Source organism: Acomys minous (genome assembly GCF_964271855.1).
Source record: "Acomys minous genome assembly, chromosome: 1".
Classification (NCBI taxonomy): Eukaryota; Metazoa; Chordata; class Mammalia; order Rodentia; family Muridae; genus Acomys; species Acomys minous.
The window spans coordinates 158,507,847-158,528,256 of record NC_140483.1 but is presented as its reverse complement, the minus strand read 5'-3'; the positions used below and the strand labels follow the sequence as shown (position 1 = coordinate 158,528,256).

Genomic DNA, 20,410 nt, shown 5'->3' with positions numbered 1-20,410 from the left:
AAGTTTATAATTATTCAGGTATCTATGTGGGTGTTCATGTATTTTAGGCAGAGTCTCTATCTGAATATGGAAATCACTAACATGGCTTTGCTGCCTAACTAGTAAGCTCCAGGGATCTCACTCACTGCACTTCCAAGTTCTGAAGTTACAAAAGCATGCTACTACACCTGAAATTTTAAGGAGGGCACTGGGGTATCTGAACTCAGATCTTTAAGCTTGCAGAACAACCACTTCACTGACCCAGCCATAACTCCATGGCCCTTTAGTTCTTTTTAATCAGTGGAGACATCTGTGACAATGTTCTCTTGATTTGGAATTCATAACATATGTTGTCAAAAATGGAATTTTGCTCATCAACACTTGAGAAAGACTTAGAACAGCACATTTGTCTAGCCCTTTTCTTAAACTGGGTAGACCCTAGGTACCTCAGCTAAGCTGTATATTCTCTTGGGTCTTTCCAGCTCTGAGTTTCTGCCCTGAGGACTCTTGCTCAGTGTCTGAAATTGATACATGAACTTAAGGATGTTTCTTCCTTCAGTTTTGGCCAGCTGTGAAGCTTCAGAAAACTGGAGCACTTCTTTTTTTCTCTTGCTTTGTTTCATTCCTCTGTTGAAGAATAATTATCTCTTCATTCATGAGGCATTGGAAAAATGCACCAGACTCACCAACATCAAGGGGTGCCTCTGGTCCTGTGTTACTTGAGGAGTGTCTTGGCCATGGTTTCCCATCTATAAATGGAAGTGATGACTCCTGGATCACAGGTGGTATAAGGAAAACCATCTTGGTGAAATAATTGGCTTCTAGGTTCATGATGAGTGTAGCAGATTTGCTCACAGAATCCTGACATATATCTCACCTGGAGGTTTTGGTCTTCTCTTGCAGAGATGTCTGGCACAGCAGCGGACATTTCTCTGGTGCACTGGAGACAGCAGTGGCTGGAGAATGGCACACTGTACTTCCATGTCTCCATGAGCAGCTCTGGGCAGCTGGCCCGGGCCACAGCTCCCACACTTCAGGAGCCCTCGGAGATTGTAGAGGAACAGATGCATATCCTCCACATTTCAGTGATGGTGAGTAGCTGGACATGGGATGAGGGTTGGGTACAGAAAGAAGCATGGTACTGTCTACAGATGGGAGAATAGAACTTTCCTGTTGAGAGAGCAGAGCAATACTCAGAAGGTCAGGTGGATTCTGTAGTGTTGCCTGGACTGACACCATTACATCCATCATCTGTCAGCTGTGACAAACTAATTGTACTTCTGGGAGAAAATAGAGGGTATCCAACTCTTTGGCCTTTGAGTTGACATGTCTGGGAATAGCTGTTTAACATTTGTCACGTGCTTGTCTTGCTCAGCTAAGCACTGGGGTCCAATGCTCCTAAATACAATTGGTCTCTAAGAATTACTAAGCAAACAAAATTGGAGTAAAATGGGAACAGAAAGGAATTTCCCAAGTGCCCTGATATGGCACATGCCTTAAGCTGCTATGTACTACAAGGGATGGGTGGACATAGCCAGTGTGGCCACTTAGGATGATGTCTCTATTTCTCTCAGATTCTGGTTGCTGAGTATACTGTCAGGTGGGAGAAAAACAAAAAGCAAAACTTATCCAATGTGCCACAGCCAGCAAGTGATAGCATTGCTCTTGATTATTCAAGACAGCAATGAGTCCTGTAGACTCTATTATCTCTCAATGTGAGACATTATTGTATGTCTCTCATTTGCCCAGCAGTGTGCTATACACATTTATGAAAATTACCTCATTGTGGTAAACTAAGGGTGCATAAAGTGTAGCACATCACCTGGATATTAAATATGAAATTAAGAGCCCAGAGAGGCAAAGGCATCTTCCAGGTCTGTTGAATGACATAACACTTTGAATCTGTTGCCTCCTCTAAAGTGGCTGCTCGAATCAATTGAGCAGTCTTCTATTCAACATTTCTCTTAAAAGGTTAGATGTTCCTCTTCATGTATGTGTGGGGACCAGAAGTTAGCACTTGTTGTCCCATGTGCATCTCCATCTCTATCCACTTTATTTGTTGAGATTGGTGTCTTGCTGAACCAGGAGCTTGCTGATTGGCTAGGCTGGCTGGCTAGCTGGCAACCTCTAGCACTGTTTCCTGTTAATGGGACCAGGGGAGCATGTTACTGTACCTGGCTTTTTGGTGGATTCTGGGGAAACAATCTCAGATTTTTGTGTTTGTGAAGCAAGCATCTACCAATTGTTTCATATCTTCAGCCCTACAACTGGTGGTTTTGCATTGTAAGTAAAAAGCTAGCAAAAGATAGGTCCAGTATACAAAAATCTCATCTGGCAGCCTTGGGTGACATCTGATACTCCTTATCCCCCAGTATTATACTCTTCAAAGCCAATCTCAAGTTATTTCTTCCACTTCACCTCTCGAATGGATTAGCGAGTGAATGAAAATAGGAAATGGTGTCCCAAACATATATAAAGAGAAAAGCAGACCTCAGAAAGATGAGTGATTTGCATAAATGCCACTTATTACCCCTTTTGTTAGTTCTTCTTTCCATCAAGAGTCACTATTTGATGAGATTCTACAGTGGGACAGAACTTTGATTTATTTTCTCCTCAACCAACACTATAATAGATGTTCTGATTAGGGCTGAGTGAGATCGTGGAATTTTTCCCTTTTTGGAAAAACATACGCACACCCCATCCAGATAACAACGTTAATTTTGGACCTAACAAGTGCTCATCACATGGAGGAACAAATCAAGGCCTTTGTGTTATTCATGGAATGTGTGTGGTAGACTTTTTTCATATATATATATTTAGCAAATGATGCAGCCACATGCCAAACCAAGTGGGTGCCTGCATGCTAATTTGGGGGTGCAAATTTGTAAACACAATTTCCGTGTGCTTGCTCAGGTCCCATGGGGTTTGAAGTACCATCTGATGTTAAGAGGGGTGGAGGGTGTGGCTGCTCTTCTGTCTTTAGTGTTTGTGCATGAGCCTCAGCTTTGATTAATATTTATTAAGTGCATTCCATCTTATCCCATAACTTTTATTTACATACATTTTTCCTGTAACCCAGTAACCTATATCAGATTATCTTAATTATAAATGAGCCCAGAATGTACTTTTCCAGACTCTAGGCCTGGTGTTGATTCCAGTCAGTCAGATCAGTCTCCCAAGGATCACATCTCTTACCTTTTTCCTTTGCTCAGCAAATTCAGTTAGAAAAGAATAACTCAACATGAGCCAGATAGCACTGAAATTCCCTTTAGGATTTACCTGCAGAGGAGGGAATGGATAGGCTAGTATACTTATCTTATGCAACACACACACACACACACACACACACACACACACACACATACACGCATACATGCAAGAAAGTACACACACTTACACATCTATAGCTTATAGTCCACTAGTCAGGAATCTAGATAGATTCTTTACTGTCTCCTTGCCCCCAAGGGCCACTTATGTCTTGGAGACACTTGACCCAAAGGTGTCTATTACTGGAAGGTAACTTCTCAAAGATGGTGCCAGTCTCTAGGGATATTACCAGGAGCCCTAAAGCCTGTGTATGGTGTTCTCTTCTCCCACTGTCTTCTCTGGATGATCTTGTGTGAAGTGTTTAATTCCTTTGTGCTTTTTTTGTTGTGTATGGAATGTAGGCTAAACTAAGAATTGCAGCTACACTAAGCCCTTGAGTCAAAAAAGGCTTGGATCATTGTTATACAAGGGTGTTCACTTTTGTGACTGGGGGCCATTCAGCTGAGAAGGTGGAGGTATTCGAATTTATTATGTTTTCTTTATTAATGAGGGGAAAATTAAGTTCCACATCAGTCCCATCATTGTCTGTAGTCCCCAAAACAGCCCAGGCTTTAAAAGCCATGGTCTCTGTCCTTGTTCTCATGGCTACACACAACTCTGGAAGAACACAAAGAGAAGCATTTGCTTCTGTAACCATTGTGAGTGCCCTGCAAGAAGACTGGGGCTCAGACTGGAAACTCCACAAGTTAACTTGCTCTTGGATGGATGGCAAAGAGGCAGTTCTGGGATCATACTTTCCCCAATTCCAGGCTCATGACAGATAATTACTACATGAGCCTTGGTTTTCATCTTTGGTTAAGGTCTGAGATGGTTTAGGAGAAGACTGAAGTCATTCAGGGAAATCTCAAAGAAGTATGGGTGGAGGTGAGGATCCACAATTTGTGTCTCCATCCCTCAGAATTAAGAAAGAGCACTTCTTTCTCTATGCCTGTATCCTTTTACAATCTATGGCTATGTAAGTAGAGCCTACTGCCCGTAAGGCTTCTTTTTTTTTTTTTTAACTGAAAACCTCAAGATCCTTACTTTCACAACAAAAAGAAACATACACACCCATGAAAACAATCTGTAGCAGGTGCCTGTAAAGAAAATGTGCATTAGGCAAAGGACAGATCATGAGTTCCCACAAGTTTTCTTCCTGAGCATAGCTTCCATCTCTTCTCAGCATGCTGCAACATCTAACAGCAAAAGATGTAATGAACGTTCAGGACCGTCTTGTATACTAAATGGCTTCTTACACCCTGAATTTAATAGTTTCCCAATCCCCAAATGGTCTACCATCTGATTATCTGTATTCCAAAGGATCAATGAAGATTATCAATGTACCTGGGCCAGATAGTGGGCTATCATTTCCTTCTCCTACACTAGCCCCAGATGCTATCAGCCTTAGCCATGCAGGAAGCTAAATGCCCGGAAGAGAGCAGAGATTTGGAATTCAGCAGAGCTGGCTCTTAATTTAACCCCTCTTCCTCATCAGTCCTTCCTTTTCATCTTACTTTTACCTTGACTCAGTCCCTTAACATTGCTCAGACTTAGTTTTCTTATCTATAAAACCATACCGACTATATCAATCTCAGAGTGAATAGAATGTATAAATAGCAGTTGCCATTAGCATGCATGATGTACAGTGAGTCCACAAAGACAATGGCTATTAATATTAACACTGCAGCAGTGAGTATTTGAAGGAGCATGAAGACACTGGTCTTGACTTATTTGTGATGCTCTGTTGCTGTCTGATGTAGAGGAAACTGTCAAAGCACCTACCATTTCTTTTAAGGATTTACTATATGCTGGGCTGTTTCACAAATTCTTTTTTACATGCATCATCATATACAATTCTTGCCATATCTCAAAACAAGCAAACACAAAAACAAAAACACAAAGATTTAAGGAACTTAAATGTTAATAAAATAATTATCTGTGACACTTTGAGCATACAAAGGATAAAAGGAAAAACGCTTTATTAAGCCTCATTTCTGTTTCTCTCCTATCTAATATATTGACTACCATGTCTCCTCTTTGGTGTTGGCTTAAATTCTGTGATGTCATGAGTGAATTCTTACAATTGATCCCTCTTGTGTGGAATTCATGGGCAGATTAATGGGGTTGATGGCTTAGGAATCAATTCCAAATTTGAATACAATCTCTTTCCTTGGCTTCATATCTTTGGCCAGATCACCTCTATCACTTATAAAATTGAGGTAATAATCCCCATTTCTTAAGAGATTTTCCTAATTGTAAATAGAAATTACATTCCCCAGTGTCCTGTACAATGAATGGTAGTACTCATTGGCATGGGGAATGATCTGCAGCTAGGAAGTCGAAGGGCGGCACTTGCATCATTCTACTTAACTTCCATGAAGCCTCTAAAAAAAAAGATGCTCTCAGTTACCCCATCTGCAGATGAGAAACCTGGCAGTTTGTGTAGTTCGAAGCTTGTTCATGCACATCACCAATAAATGCTGAAGCTGAGATCCCGACTCCAGTCTGTCCAAATTGAGAGTCTGTGTTCTTGGGCATGATTCTACATGGCATAGTGCCTGACAGTCAGTAAGTGCTCAAAAAGCAAAAACTGTTATTAAAATGTTAGCTGTAGTAAGGGTCTATCATGCCTGTTATTTATGGAGTATTCATTCCTGGCATGCTCCAAAACACTTGATAGAACTTGGAATATTGTCAGTTTGGAAGAGAGGTGTTGCTCATGCCAGCAGTTTATCAACTGGAGAAAAGAAAGCCAGAAGGAGCTGAGCAATTTGCCTTCAGGTACCCAGTCAGAGCAAGCTCTTGGCTGGAGTCCTGTAGGTACCATTTCCATTGTTCATCCTCAGTGTCAGTCACTCTGCCAGCTTGGTTTGACATCTGAGTTTGTAAATGAATAGAAAAAGGATGGTTTTAAATGATTTCTTTTATTTTTAGATGATAATTAAACAATTTCTCCTGTCCTTTCTCCCTCTAAACCCTCCCATAAACTCCTGCGAGGTCTCTTTTATAAATCCATGGCCTCTTTTTTCATTAATTGCTCTTTCATGAATATATGCACCTATATATATATATATATATATATATATATATATATATATATATTCTAAATAAAACCTGCTCAATCTGCATAATGATATCTGCATGTATGTTTTTAGAGAAGGCCACTTGGTATTGATAACCAACTGGACAAGACCTATTTCTCCTGTTCTCAGGATTCCTAAGTTGCTTGGTGTTCTTTGCAGAAGTTTGCTTATTTGGAATGAAAGAGTCCACCTGCTCTAGGTGGCCCTTAAGGTCAGATGCAAAATCACCTAGCAAATTCTATCAGAATTTTTTGTTGTTTCTTTGCATTAAAGTAGATTTTGTTCATTTGTTTGTTTTTGTTTCTCACTGCTGCTATGGTTATTATGTTGACATTTCAGGATATATTTAGTTTTGCAATTATCAAAGATTCCTACATCAAAAAAGTTACCAGTTTTCTTTTTTAAAACAATTTTTTATTTTTTACATATACATTTACATTATTACACATATATACAATAAACTAACTATAGCAAGAAGAACCATGACACAATCAGGAATTCTATAAATGTTATATTGTTAGTGTTTTGGCCATTTGTACTTGATATCTTTGAGAAAACATCTTTCCTATCTTGGTGCATCTAAAATTCTGAATGTAAATCAATCTCCATCACATCTTGTCATTATCAGCTTAAAACATGTATCTGGACTTAAATGCATCTTAACCTCTAAACAACTAAGCTTCATAGTAAAACTAAGCTACCTGGTCTTCAACTTCATCAGATACTTGAGAAGGAATAAACTTGATTACCTGAGTATGCTGAGAGTGCATGTTAGTGGCTTTCCAAATGAGAAGATGACAGAGACAGTTTTCTACCTGAATAGTCACCCAAAATTCTCTATTATGTTGGAGCATGTTCTTCAGCCTTTGGAACCAATATATCTGACATACATCTTTATTAGACAGGGACTATTGAGGACTTGCTTACCCTGTCTTAGCAAAGGGCTAGACAATTCAACTTCCCTCCATATCTCCTTTAAACAATGATATTTCATTTTGATATGGTATGCTTGTCTTAAAGATTTCCACAGATCCTATTAAAGAAACTGCTTAAGATCAATACCTTTTATCCTAGATTTTTCTTTTAAATAATCTCTGGTCTTTTTTTTTGTGGCAAAAGTATTTTTAAGTGGATGAAAAGAAACATATGGTTTGATGTAGAAGAAAAGACTTTTGAAGGCACTTTTCTCATAGAAAGAGTTCCCCACAGAAAAGGCTACAGATGTGTTCTGTTGGACCTCCGTGAGGAAACACTATAAGAAACTAGAATTCCTATCCATGGCAGCACAGTCCTCTCTCAATGTGCTGAAGCTATCAAGTAGTGGAATGGCTCAGGTAGGGTGCAGTGCGACACTTGTGTTCATCAGTGTAGTGTCAGCCAAGATTGGAAACCCAACCATTAGAATTATGAGAGGAATAATAGATAAAATGACTATTGCATCCCCTTCAAGTCCAGATGATCTATGACTCTCTGGTGTCATAATCTATAAGAAATACTGTGAGGATTATAACATGCCACATAAATTTAGAAAAATTATTACCATTCTTAATCAGTAGCTTTATTTAAAGGATCTGTGTTAGATGGGTATAATGCTTATTAAGGCTTTCTGTGAAATATGGCTTTAGATCATTGCTCCAACAAGTATGTTCACTCATTCACTGCATATCACTAATTCCTTCAGTCATGGATTTCATCAGTCATGTAATGATAGATAAGTGTCCCCATGCAATCTAATAATGAAAATCTTGCCTTCTAGTAAGAAAAGACAAATGGATAATGCTTTATTCATTTATCTGCTGCCTTTACAAAGTGTATGTATGTGGGATGTGTGTACCTGTGCGTGTGTGCGTGCATGCGTGCGTGTGTGTGGGCACCCCTGCATTTTTGTGCTCTGCATGTGGAGCCCAGAGAACAATCTTAATTGTCATCATCAGGAACTCTACACAGACATTTTGGTGTTTAAAATCCATGATTGCTTTAAGTTTAGAATTGGCTAAACTCCAGCTATGGAGAGCTACATAGTCATTTCACCACTCTGAGTTTCTTATTTGCTCATTTACATAACTGAAATAAAATTAAAATCATATTATCAAGAGGAGAGAATGCATATGGAAATATTAAGAATTTCTCCCAAAGTAATAGAACTATAAATTCTCATTGGAACACTGAATCCCAAAGCACTTTAGACATCACAACATCCTACTCTTCTAGATCATCCAGTTATTTGTGCTGCAGGAACCGTCCTTCCAGTCTCAGGGATTGGCCATTTTATTTCTCATGCATGTTAAGGGAGGACATCTGTAGGGGCTGTGACTCAAGCTCTACATACCCTGTCATTCTGAAACCTTGGCTAAAGCAGAGCTCCAGTCAGAGACAGCTGGTGGGGAATCTAGGAAAATACAGAAATGTATGTAATGCTCAGATGTTGATTCTTTCACGTCCTGTGGCCCACTCATATCGCATGGTAAATGGAAGAGCCAACAGTGCAGGAAGCATTTCTAGAGGGCATGTGCACACAAACAATCACCAACAGAATGTAGCCATGTTTAATTACTGGTCAGAAAGTGGGTGTTCTCCCTCTAAATGAAGAAGTACAGGTGGCCACTGTCTACTGAAAGACAGAAAACCAGTTTCCTCCTCAAACATGCTCCCATATAAGTATGCCCAGTCCCCACTGTCAAACCCTGGAAACATCCACATATGAGCAAATGTAAATGGGCGCAGTACATTGTGCGTGTGTGTGTGTGTGTGTGTGTGTGTGTGTGTGTGTGTGTGTGTGTGTAATGCAACAATAACAAACACAAGGTCATGAATTTAGGAAGCCTTATAAGAGTTACTGTAGAGAGAGAAGTGGTAATGGTGATGCAGATGCTGTTTGTGTATGAATTTCTTTTAGAAAAGAATTAAGCAACAACAAAAAATAAATCCTTGAAAGAAAGAATGGAACGATACACAGAGAGAGAGAGAGACAGAAAAAGAGACAGAGACAGACAGAGAGCAAAAGAGGAAGGGAGAGAAAGAAAGAAAAGAAAAGAAAGAAGGAAGGAAAGGTGGAAAGAAAGAAGGAAGGAAGGAAGGAAGGAAGGAGGAAAGGAAAGAGAGAAGAAATAGAGAGGTGGTATCCACACCTGCTTACTAAGTCAGATGAAACTCTGTTGAAAAAGTTAACGAAGCCATCCTGGATACTGATGGATTCAGCTTGACAAAGGGTCCAGCAGACAGTTCCTCTAAGGCTTCTGGCCAAGGAAGACACACAAAAAAGAGTGTGTAAGCAATCAATTTTGTATGATAGAGGCAGAAAGAGTCAGAGAAAAGTCTAGACAGGAAACCAGACAACTGTCAGTATTTATTGAGAAACTACCAGAGTAAAAACTACGAGAGGCAGAAAGTGGCAAAGAGAAACCAAACTGAGCCAAAACAATGAGAGGGCTAGAGGAAAAGAAGAAAAAATTGCAGGAGCAGACAGAAGGTTCAACAGAGAAGCAAACACAGAAGAGAGGCACAGAGAGCAAGAAGTAGGTAAGTGTAGTAAGGATTGGCACTGCAGGGCAGCACACTGGGGCAAGTGGAGGCTCAGATGTCAGGAAGTGTCAGGAAGCATTCTGTAAGATGAGGATGGTATATGGCAGGCTTGCTGTATACCATCATATACCTTCATAGTATATGATGGTATATAGACAAGGGATCAGAGGGAAAAAAACACTGGAGAAGGTGGGTTTGGATGCAGTGAAGTTCCTGGAAGAGAGGATGACAGGTAGTCCATTCAAAGGAGTCAGAGACAGGAGGCTCAAGGAACTGTGTGCTTGGTGACTCCCTCAAGTATACAAACTAGAATGACAAATCCATTCTACTTCAACCTCTGCTTGTATAATTTCTTTTTCTTCAAGATCCCAGGACTACTGTTCAGTATCCCCATAACATAAAAGTCAGACCTTCCCCCTCCCTCCCTAAATATGGGTGCTGTGCTCAGGTTCATGGTCCCTTTGTAGATTCTACTTTCCATTTCTTCCTTCTCTCCTGTGCTCAAAAGGCAGCTTGGTATAATGGGAAATAATGTGGCCTTGGAGAGAGACAGCTATGTATTCAATCCGTGCCTTCCCTCAGCGCTGTTTGTCATTAGGCGTGGTTCTAAATCTCTCTAATGCTCACTGTCTCCTCTGCTGTAAATGATACTATGGAGACCACATTCTTTCTTGAGGCTGAAGGTAGAATAAGTAATAACATGCTCTTAGAGCATCTTAGTTTGGAGCTCAGTGAATCCTCTTTTTAAGCCTTTACATTTTCTTTTCTTTAAATATCTTCTGAGTTAAGTTGGGCTGGAGTTATTAAGAATATCGACTTGAAACCGTTGTTCGAAGTAATCAACTAACTAAATAAATGGGGCAGAAGGGACAGCTCTTCTTTACAGTAGAACTCCCAATTAATAATTGCAGAAGGTAATGGGGAAATAAAAACCCACTATTAGGCAGTAGCCACTGTAATAATTACTGCTGACAAGATCCACCATGTGTACTAAAATAAATGGGGGATCTTTGAGAACAGCAGGGTAGCTACAGTCTCAAAGTACCATTGCCTGGGATATTTATCAATTATCAAGAGAAAATAGTTACATTTCTATGGTGAAGTGTGAGACTGATACCAATTTTGTTTGTTTCTGGAGGCTACCATAACAAATTGTCACAGACTTAGGGGTTCGGCAATATAAATGTGTTCTAATCTATTTTAGGTGCCAGAAAGCTGAAACCATGGTGTCATGAGATCATCACTTCTTCTAGGGTCTCAAAAGGGGACTGTATCCTTGCTTCCAGCTTACTATGGCTCCTGATGTTCTCAGTCTTGGAGCTGCTGAAATCTAATTTCTTGCACTACTTTCACTTTCTCTCTCCTGTGAGTCTTTTTACCTCTGATCCTCATAAACATATTTGTCACTTGGTTTAGGGTATAACTTATGGTCTCTTTTTGCAAGGCCCTTAACTAAATTTTCATTGGTTTTTGTTTGTTTCTTTGGTTGGTTGGTTGGCTGGTTGCTTGCTTGCTTTTCAATTAAGGTAGCACCTGTAATATCTAGGTATGGGATATATACAGTATCTTCCTGGTTTCCTCCTTTCAACATAATACATTACTTTATTCAAGAATTCAAGTTTATTCTAATCAGTAATAAGGCATAAGGCCAATGGTATAGACCACCTGGCTTGAGACATTAAGCACAGTACCCTAGCCCAAACTTTAACCATTCCAACTGCAAGAAAATGTTAGACAAGGCCTTTAAGGTACAGTCTCCAAATAAATAACTAGTAATCTTCTGAAGAGTCCGGAACATAAAAGATGGGAAGAACTGAGCAGTCATCACAGATTGGAATTGCTCAATGAGCCAGAAAAGCTGGAAGCTATTATAGTCTGTTATATGAATTATAATTATAGAATTCTATAATTATAGAACTCTAGAGTCCCTCCCTACACACAAAAGTGTTGGTGGGATATTGGGTAATCCCTTTGTATTGTGTAGCAATATCATACCACTATTGATTTCCTGGATTACTTAATCATGAGAGACTTTTCTTGTTTTAACAATGCAGAAGCTTTGTGCAGCCTATGTTTACCTGATCTCTCTTCATCATCATAATTTTTTAAGTCATCTAGTCTATACTTTGCATCTCAGAGTGAATATAAGGCAAAAAAAGAGCAAAGTTTCTAGGGCTGGAGGGATGGCTCAGTGGGTAAAGCACTTGCTGTGTCAGTGTGATGACCTGAGCTCTAGAATCCATGTAAAATCTGTACATTGAGCATGTCCAACTGTAATCTCAGCACTCATCCTGCGATGTAGGTAGTAGAAACAGAATTACAGAGCTAGAAAGGCCACCAGGCCCTCTAGCCAAGCATATGCAGCTGAGAACAAGAGACTCTTTCAAAGTGGAACGTGAGGGCTGACCCCTGAGGTTGTTCTCTTACCTCAACACACATGCTGTGACATATCTGTATCACATGGACATATACAACCCCCTCACACACACACTAATCAAAGATTCCAAGTCTCCAAGAGTGGCTTCAGTGTTAATTGACATGTCAGTGGCACTTGGCTTTCCAACCTAGAAGCTCTGCAGTGTGTGTGCATGTGTGGTGTGTGTAGCTCCTACTAGTCCTCACACTCTGTCCTCCTCTGCTGTAAACTATTATCAGCAGAAAGTCTGTTCATGTCTATGGAGGGAGTCTTACCTGATGGAGGTTCCACGCAGCTATATTTCACTTCACTGGCATAATCATCCTGTCTGCAAATCCAGTGATACAGTCAAGCAATTACCCAATTCACACTTCAGATGCTAATGTTCCCCACCTCAAGGGCATCTTTAATAGCAAAATAATACTTGTTTTTTCTTCCTTCCGTCTCTGTTTTTTTTCTAATCTCTCCCTGATGAGACATAACATTAATTACAGCAGTTAACTGAAATTCTGTTTCTATTACGCTTGCCACCTTCTTCATCTTGCCTTCCACCTCCCCAATTTCCCTCCTGAGTGAAGGAGAGGGAAGAGCCATGGCAGATGTTAGTCATGTTTACCTTTTCTCTGCCTGCCTCCTTGATGCTGAATTTAAGTCACATTGAATCTCCCTCCCTCCCTCCCTCTCTCTCTCTCTCTCTCTCTCTCTCTCTCTCTCTCTCTCTCTCCTGCTTGCAAATCTGTTTCATATTCTCACTGTCATTTCGAGCTAATTGTGTTGTTTCCTCTTGTGTGGAAGGAAATCTTATCTGTTTTGGATTAAAATTCAATGAAGGTCATAGCGGCTGGAAAACTTACCAGACTGCAGCAATTAATGTTCATTTAGCTTTGATAAATTGGACCGTTCCTTTCAATAGGACTGGAGTGGATTGCCGAGGCAATAATTCTTCCATTAATTCAATGATTCTGCCTGTAAGGAAGGACCTTGCCCTGCTTTTGTTTGTCATCTGTCATTTGAAGGATCTGGGCATATGTCAGAGATGATTTATCCTGATTGTGATGTCTGGTTGTATCAAAACTACTTAAAGCCACTAATTATTTTGCCCCCTGTAAATTGCTTGATTAAACAAATGTGAGGTGTAGTTGAAGCAGAGAAAAAAATGGGGGGTGGGGCATCCCTATGTGTTCACCTGTAGTTTTGACACTCTTACAAGTATTACAAGTTCTTTCCAAGGGCTGTTAGTCTGTTGAAGGAATATGTGCATTACATCCATTGTTTTACCTAATTCTTACAGCAATTCTTCATGGTAGTTTGCCCAAATCACCTGGAAGAAAAACTGAAGGTTGTCTTCTGGAAGCCACATGCATGCTATAGCATCCACATGAACACACACACACACACACACACACACACACACCTTTCTTCATGGGTGCCTCTTCAGATTCTGTTGTTTACACTCAAGCTGCTGCCTTGTATTAATGTTTTATAATAAGGATGGCAGTACATAGGTGGCTGTAGTGATATAAATGAAAATGGATGTCATAGTTTCATATACTTGAATGTTTAATTCTTACTGGGTGGACAGGTTAGGAAGGATTAGGCATTATGGCTTTGTTTGTCAGGGTGTATCACTAGGGGCTGAGGTACCAAAAGCCCACCCCAGGACCAATCTCTCAGCTACTGTTCCAGTGTTATGCCTGATTTCTGCTGCCATGCTCTTCACTGTAATGATCAAGACTAACCCTCTGAAACTTTAAGCAAGCCCTAAATTAAATGCTGTTTATATGGAGATGTCTTGGTAACAGTAGGGGTGGGTGTATCTCTGACTCTTTTGTCTGCTCTTAAGACTCTTTCCTCCTGGTTGTCTTGTCCAGCCTTGATATGAGGGCTTTCACCTTGACATATCGCATCATGCTTTGTCTTGTCCAGCTGTCATCTCTTGGAGGCTGGCTCTTTTATGAAGAGGAACAGGAGAAGGAATGGATTGGGGGTTGAGGAGAGAGGGGTGGTATGTTGAGCTAGGAGGAGTAGAGGGAAGGGAAACTGTGGTTGGGATATATTGTAGTTTTTACAATACAAAAATAAAACATGTTAGCAAAAAGGAGCACTTATGAAAAGTAAGACATCATAAAAATAAAAGGGCTGCCTTAGTCATAATATCTATTCAGAGGAGTAGAACAGTAACTGAGACTATAGCTATGCCTATGCCTATGTTTTGTGTATGTGTCACACAGGTCCACAGGAGCCAATTGGCGGGAAATGTATGACTCTGCCACTTATACTGATGTGGTTTTAGGTAAAGGAGTCTTACATGGTGCACATGGCTGGGCCTTTGAAATTACTCAAGTGACACTGGAGGCAGAGAGAAGAATTCAAAGACTCACACTTGTGAGCCCTTTGAAAACTGTGATCTTACGTTACTGGGATTATTGTTTCCTCTAGTACAAAGTGAACCCAATCGTAGGTCCATTTTAAGTAAAAATTCTGTCTGATAAGTGGGGATTACCCAGTAAATGGTAAATATTTTTAAAGCTCAGATGCTCTTGACTAAGGAACATTAATATAATCTATTTCTATTTAAAATCTTGTTAAGGGGAAAGTGGGATGAAAAGAGTACTCATTGAAACATAGCATCTGTGGTATGTGTACAAGACATGCATAAGACCTGCACAAGATCAAGACAATCAGTTTTCTAGCTTGGATAGGATAAAGGCTCATGTACTCCCACTTGTATTTTAGGAGATATTAACAATTGATGTTTCTGAGAGAGGGAGGACCTGGAAGGTTCTGGGCTCTTGAGTGGGTGGTACAACAAAATTAGACTCACTGAGAAATATAGAATGGGATCAATAATAAGAGAGAGAATGGGGGAAGAAGGTAGGATGGAGAGAGGGGATTTATTTGGGAGGAGTTAGATAGAAGTGTAGGAGTTGAACATGATCAAATTACTTTGTATGAACTTATCAAAGAATTTGTAAAACTAATTTTAAAACATCTCTTTATGGAATATAAAGGCCTTGTTCCTTATAGTTTTCTATACAGCAGTGCAGACAGAGACTTAAAGAATGATGTGCTTAGGACCACACAATTGGTCATTGTCAGAAGCTGAAGCCCCTAAGTCCCCATCAACATAGGTTAGTAAGACCAGTGGAAAACATTTGCCTGAAATCCTGTAGATAGACAAAGGCAAGTTTATTCATGGAGCATTGGCTCATGTTTATGAGGTTCTGAACAACAGATGTTATTTTGTGCAGGAGTCTTATTCTGCAGATATAGCTGGGAATTGAGGGTGATGTACCTCCACCTTCAGTGGCTTCAGTGACCTCAAGAGTTGGAAGAAAGAAATGGAGGGCAGTGAAAAAGTTTACAGAAGACAGGTGGCGTGTGTGCCTGATATACAGCTGGAGTGAATAGACCTGGAGGCAGGTGACAGAGTGATCCTACCATACACCACACTGTGACCCGTTCTCAGCTTATAGCACTGAATGCAGATTCTTCACAGATGACTCCCCACACAGTCACTGTAGCTGTTTGCAGAATGTTTAGTATATGCCAGCATGGTCTTTGTCATATCCTAGCTACTTCCATAAGTTTGTGAAACTTCCTGTTAGTGATGACTCAGGGAAAAGATATGGGGGATTATGCCTGTTGTATGAATGAACAAAGTGAGGAGCACAAGACCACTTACAGCTCCCTTCCCCAGACTGAGATTCAGCATCCCCCCACCTCTCATACTCTCTTTCCTCCCCACACCACTTAAGGCAAGGATTTACTATAAAGCTGGCCTGGAATGACAGAGATCTGTCTGTTTCACCCTCACTTACTCCACAACCCTGAGTTGTGATACAGGCCTGTCCCCTCCACCCCTCACTAGATTCTGCATCTTGAGACCATGTTTCCCCGCTAATATATTGACTGATATCAATAAGAATGCAAACATGCTAACTCAGTGGGAGGATCCAGATGTTATTCATTCTGTTTTTTTCTCTATTATATTTATTATCTACTAAAAGATGATATAGCCCAGCCTGTAAGGAGACATCTAATTGGACAGAGCCTTATCTCAGTGGATCCCAGGCTCTATGAGGCCATTTGAGTGAAGTGATTGGTACCTCACCTATAGGAGGTGCTTCGCAAATGGAAGCTGTAAAGTTGTAAATCTCTTCGAAGTGCTGATGCTCTGTTGTTATTTCTTTCTTTTAAATAGTTTTTATTATCATTTTAATGCCTGTATTCAATGTGTTTTAATGCTATCTATTTCCAAGTGCCCCCTCCTAATCCCTCTGTTCCCTCCCTAAAATACGTCCTCCTCCCACCTTCATATCTTTTTTTTTTAATTTCATACTAATTCCAGTTCATAAACCTGCATGCACACAGGTATGGGGCCATCCTCAGAGCATAGACAAGCTAATCACAGCCACACCTCAGATAAAATGGCCTCCCCTCCCCCTTGCTGCCTGAAGTTCCTTAGCTAGGGATGGAGCTTAATGATAGAGTCTTCACTGGCTTGATCTTATAAAATTCTTACACAGGTAGCCACAGCTCATGTGAGTTCACAATACTGTGTTTATTAGATTTTACATTTAGGACAGTCAGTACCTCCACTTGTAACAGATGACTTTGAATAAAATGAAATAGCCCAAATACAGTGTCTAGCATCCTGCCCAGCACCTAATGGGAGCTCAGTTCATTGTAATTGTGCTTATTATTACTCAAGCCACCCAGGCACCCTATTGATGGGAGATTCTGTAATCGGGGAATCTCTCATAGCATTGAATGGCCAAGCTTTTTTTTTTCTTGCCAGTTCCACCCCACGCTACTTTCATTCCTTTCCTGACTTCCAGGAGTTTAGCAGCCCTGGGCAGTGACAGTTGGGAGCCTCAGAACCAGCCCAGGGACCATCTTCTAGGGGAAGGTGGAAACATGTTGGGCCTTACCAAGTGGCACAAAGTGAAAAATGAGGTTGTGAAGCTACAGCAGCATCTGTGTCATCATTTTTGCACCAGGAGGTCAACTGGCTTTGTAAACCAAGCTGCTGCCAGAGCGGGCTTTGTTTAGGAATTAATTAGGAGTGGCAAAAACATGCTGCCTGAGCATATTTGGGTCTCTGGAAGTTATAAAAAGCAGATGGATTTTACACAAATGCATTTTTCACCCTTTAACACTTTATGAAAGTGGGCACATTAGAGCAGGAAGCATGGGGGAATGGGCATTGCAGAGGGACAGCTGAGCCCTCTCTCTGTTCCACTTTTGAATGCTCATATGCATGACGCTTTCCCTTTGGTTGCTGCTGTTTGTGCATCAGTAGAATACTGGTATTAATAGCATAGTATGAAGGCTTTATTTAACTGCTGCAACAGCTTAAAGAAATGACTATTTTCAACCATCCATTACACATAGAGAGGAAAAGTATTCTGCTAGACGTAATGCAACTCAGATTTGAGTCCAGAGTGTGGCACACCTACATTGATACCTTTAGCTGGGGTACCATTTCTTTTTAAAATTTTATTATAATTTAGTCAGATTACATCAAGATTGTTATCCTCTCTCTTGTATTTTCTCATTCCTACCCTCCCTCCATTTTCCCACCTTTTCCCAGACCATATGACCACAGCCTAAGGAGTATCATCTGGATAGACTGCTCCTCCTTCATCTGTGTACCACCAACCTTCCCCATCAAGAGGAAGTGATCAAATTGGGGGGGTACCAGAATTCATGTAGGAGGCATTCCCTTTTCTCCCCACAACCGTGGAGAATGAACTGTCCATTGGCTATATCTGAATGGGGGCGGTCTAAGTTTACTGCCTCCATTATCCTTTACATTCATCATAAAATATCATTGTCTGTAAATCAATATCTATCTTATCTCATCATTATCAACTTAAAACATCTATCTAGACCTAAAAAATCTTAACCTCTAAGCTACTAAGCTTAATTGTACAACTAAACTATCTGGTCTTCAAAGTCATCAGAGACTTGAGAAGGAATAAATTGATTACCCGAGTAAACAAGGGGTTCAGGTTAGCATCTTCTTGATTTACGTTCAGAATTTTAGACTCACCAAGATAGGAAAGATGTTTTCTTCAAGGCTGACAAACACAAAAAACCAAAACACTATGGATGTAACATTTATATAATTTAATTCCTGATTGTTTCATGGCTTTTCTTGCTGTAGGTAGCTTATTGCATATATGCATAATAATATCAATGCATATGTAAAAATTTTTAATAAAAAAGGAAAAAATGGCATTGACTGTCCAGTTAGAAATGTCTCTTAAAAAGCTAAGTGAGGAATATGGAAATGGGTTCCTGTGCAATAGCATTTTTCATGCATGGGCCAATAAATAACATGACCTGTAATGAACATACCCTATATTGGCAGACCTAGTCACCGCCAAATATTTAATTTGTGTGCTGTTAATAATGATACTGTAGTAATAACACTGCCATATCTGCATGGTGAATTGCCAATTTCAATACAGTGTTCACACATTTGTGATGGCTGGATTTGGATGCCAGGTTGGCTGGATTACGATAACCTGCCACTGGTAAAACACCCATGTGTTTCTGTCAGGTGGGATATCAGGATAGGATTGATATTTGGGGAAGTGACTGGGAGAGAAATGCCTGACCTCATCATGAGTGTTACTAACCTTCCAATGGGTGCCCCAAATCAGCAAACACCCCAAGTTCAATTCAGCGAGCCTACACTTGTTGAGTGAGTGTACATCTCAAAGTTATAATGATCTTGTATTAACACCACACTTCAGCTTTGTTGGCCTTTCAGTGTTAACATAATATTCATGACTCTCTAGATTCTGGAGAATTCTGAGTTTCCTGGGTTAGGCAGCTAACAGGTAGGTGATCTGTCTTTCCTACACACAAATGGCTCTTGCCAGATTACCTAGACAATATAGGTATTGAGAAAGTCAAACTAATGCGTCCTCTTTATACATAATTAACCGGTTTGTTAGAGGAAATTGAAAAGGTTTTTTTTTTAATGTGAGGTGTTGAGGTCTTAGAATAATGTGAGCACAGATTAATAAGCAGTTGTGGTAGGAGTCCAAAAATATATAATGCTCATGGAAAAACAGACAGTAAATGTTGGGCTCATGAAGTTTCACATGGGAATGAGAACTTTATTAGAATAGAATCCATTTGCATTATATTCCCATAAATATTTTCTCACATTTTTGTCTGTGTCTAGAAATGTTGTGAGAGGATGTTTAAAGGTGGTAGATTTATGAATTTGGTCAAGGAAATTTCAAGACAATATAATATTCAGACAGTGGAATAGTTATTGCCAGTTGTTTTTTTCTTGTTTGTGTGTTTTGTTTTAGTAAGTTGATATTGAGAATCAGAAGAAGAAATGAGAACAGAAAGATTTGAAAAGCGTTCAATATGACCGGAAAAGGATACAGTTAAAAGTTATAGACAAAGAGAATATGGTATTTACAGGGATCAGTGATGTTAAAAGAAGTAAATTATTTTGCAACATGATAGTGAGAAGTTGGACAGACTCTATTCATTATAGGCTCGATGGTATAAAATGCTAAACTCATTTGAAAGAATTTCTCCTTACTAGTTACGGGTCTTTTTACACCATGCTCCCACAGGCCAGATTTTGTTTGATTGTTTCCAGGCCATGAAGACGATGCTAAACAATTGTCTAAGTGGGCTCAGATGCTGATCAAGCTGGTGACAGGTCTTGGAATTATCTATGTGGTGCTATTTTGGCAAGAAAGAAAGAGTTGTGTGGTCATGGGGATTCTACCCAGAATTTTAACAAAGGATTGGGAGGCTAGGCAGCATGTAGCAGGGACAAAATCCCTGCAAACAGCTGCTATCAAGTTGATGCATAAAGATAATGCAGTAATGCTAAAACATGAAATGAGGGACATCTAGGACATAGATGATCCATACAAGTGGAATATCTCTGTAGGAAAACAGCAGTCAACAAGTGGAGCCAGCACAACAGAGAGGCTATGTGGGCTATAAATGTCAATGTCAGTGGACTGATGCAGCCAGAGCCTAATGGAGCTCACATGTACTGAATATGGACCTAGAAGATTTAATGTCTTCCTTGGTGGATTTCAGCCTTGCTTTG

The 20,410-nt window shown here is 40.0% G+C and overlaps 1 protein-coding gene across 6 annotated transcripts in view; it reads left to right on the top strand.

Moving 5' to 3' along the window:
* ASTN2 (astrotactin 2) overlaps nt 1-20,410 on the top strand; it is a 960,073-nt gene that overhangs the window by 131,573 nt on the left and 808,090 nt on the right. For all 6 annotated transcript variants that reach the window (XM_084779663.1, XM_084779662.1, XM_084779659.1 and 3 more), the window contains exon 2: nt 883-1,070. In XM_084779663.1, coding sequence (XP_084635789.1) covers nt 883-1,070 — 188 coding nt within the window. The remainder of the gene's footprint in view (nt 1-882; nt 1,071-20,410) is intronic.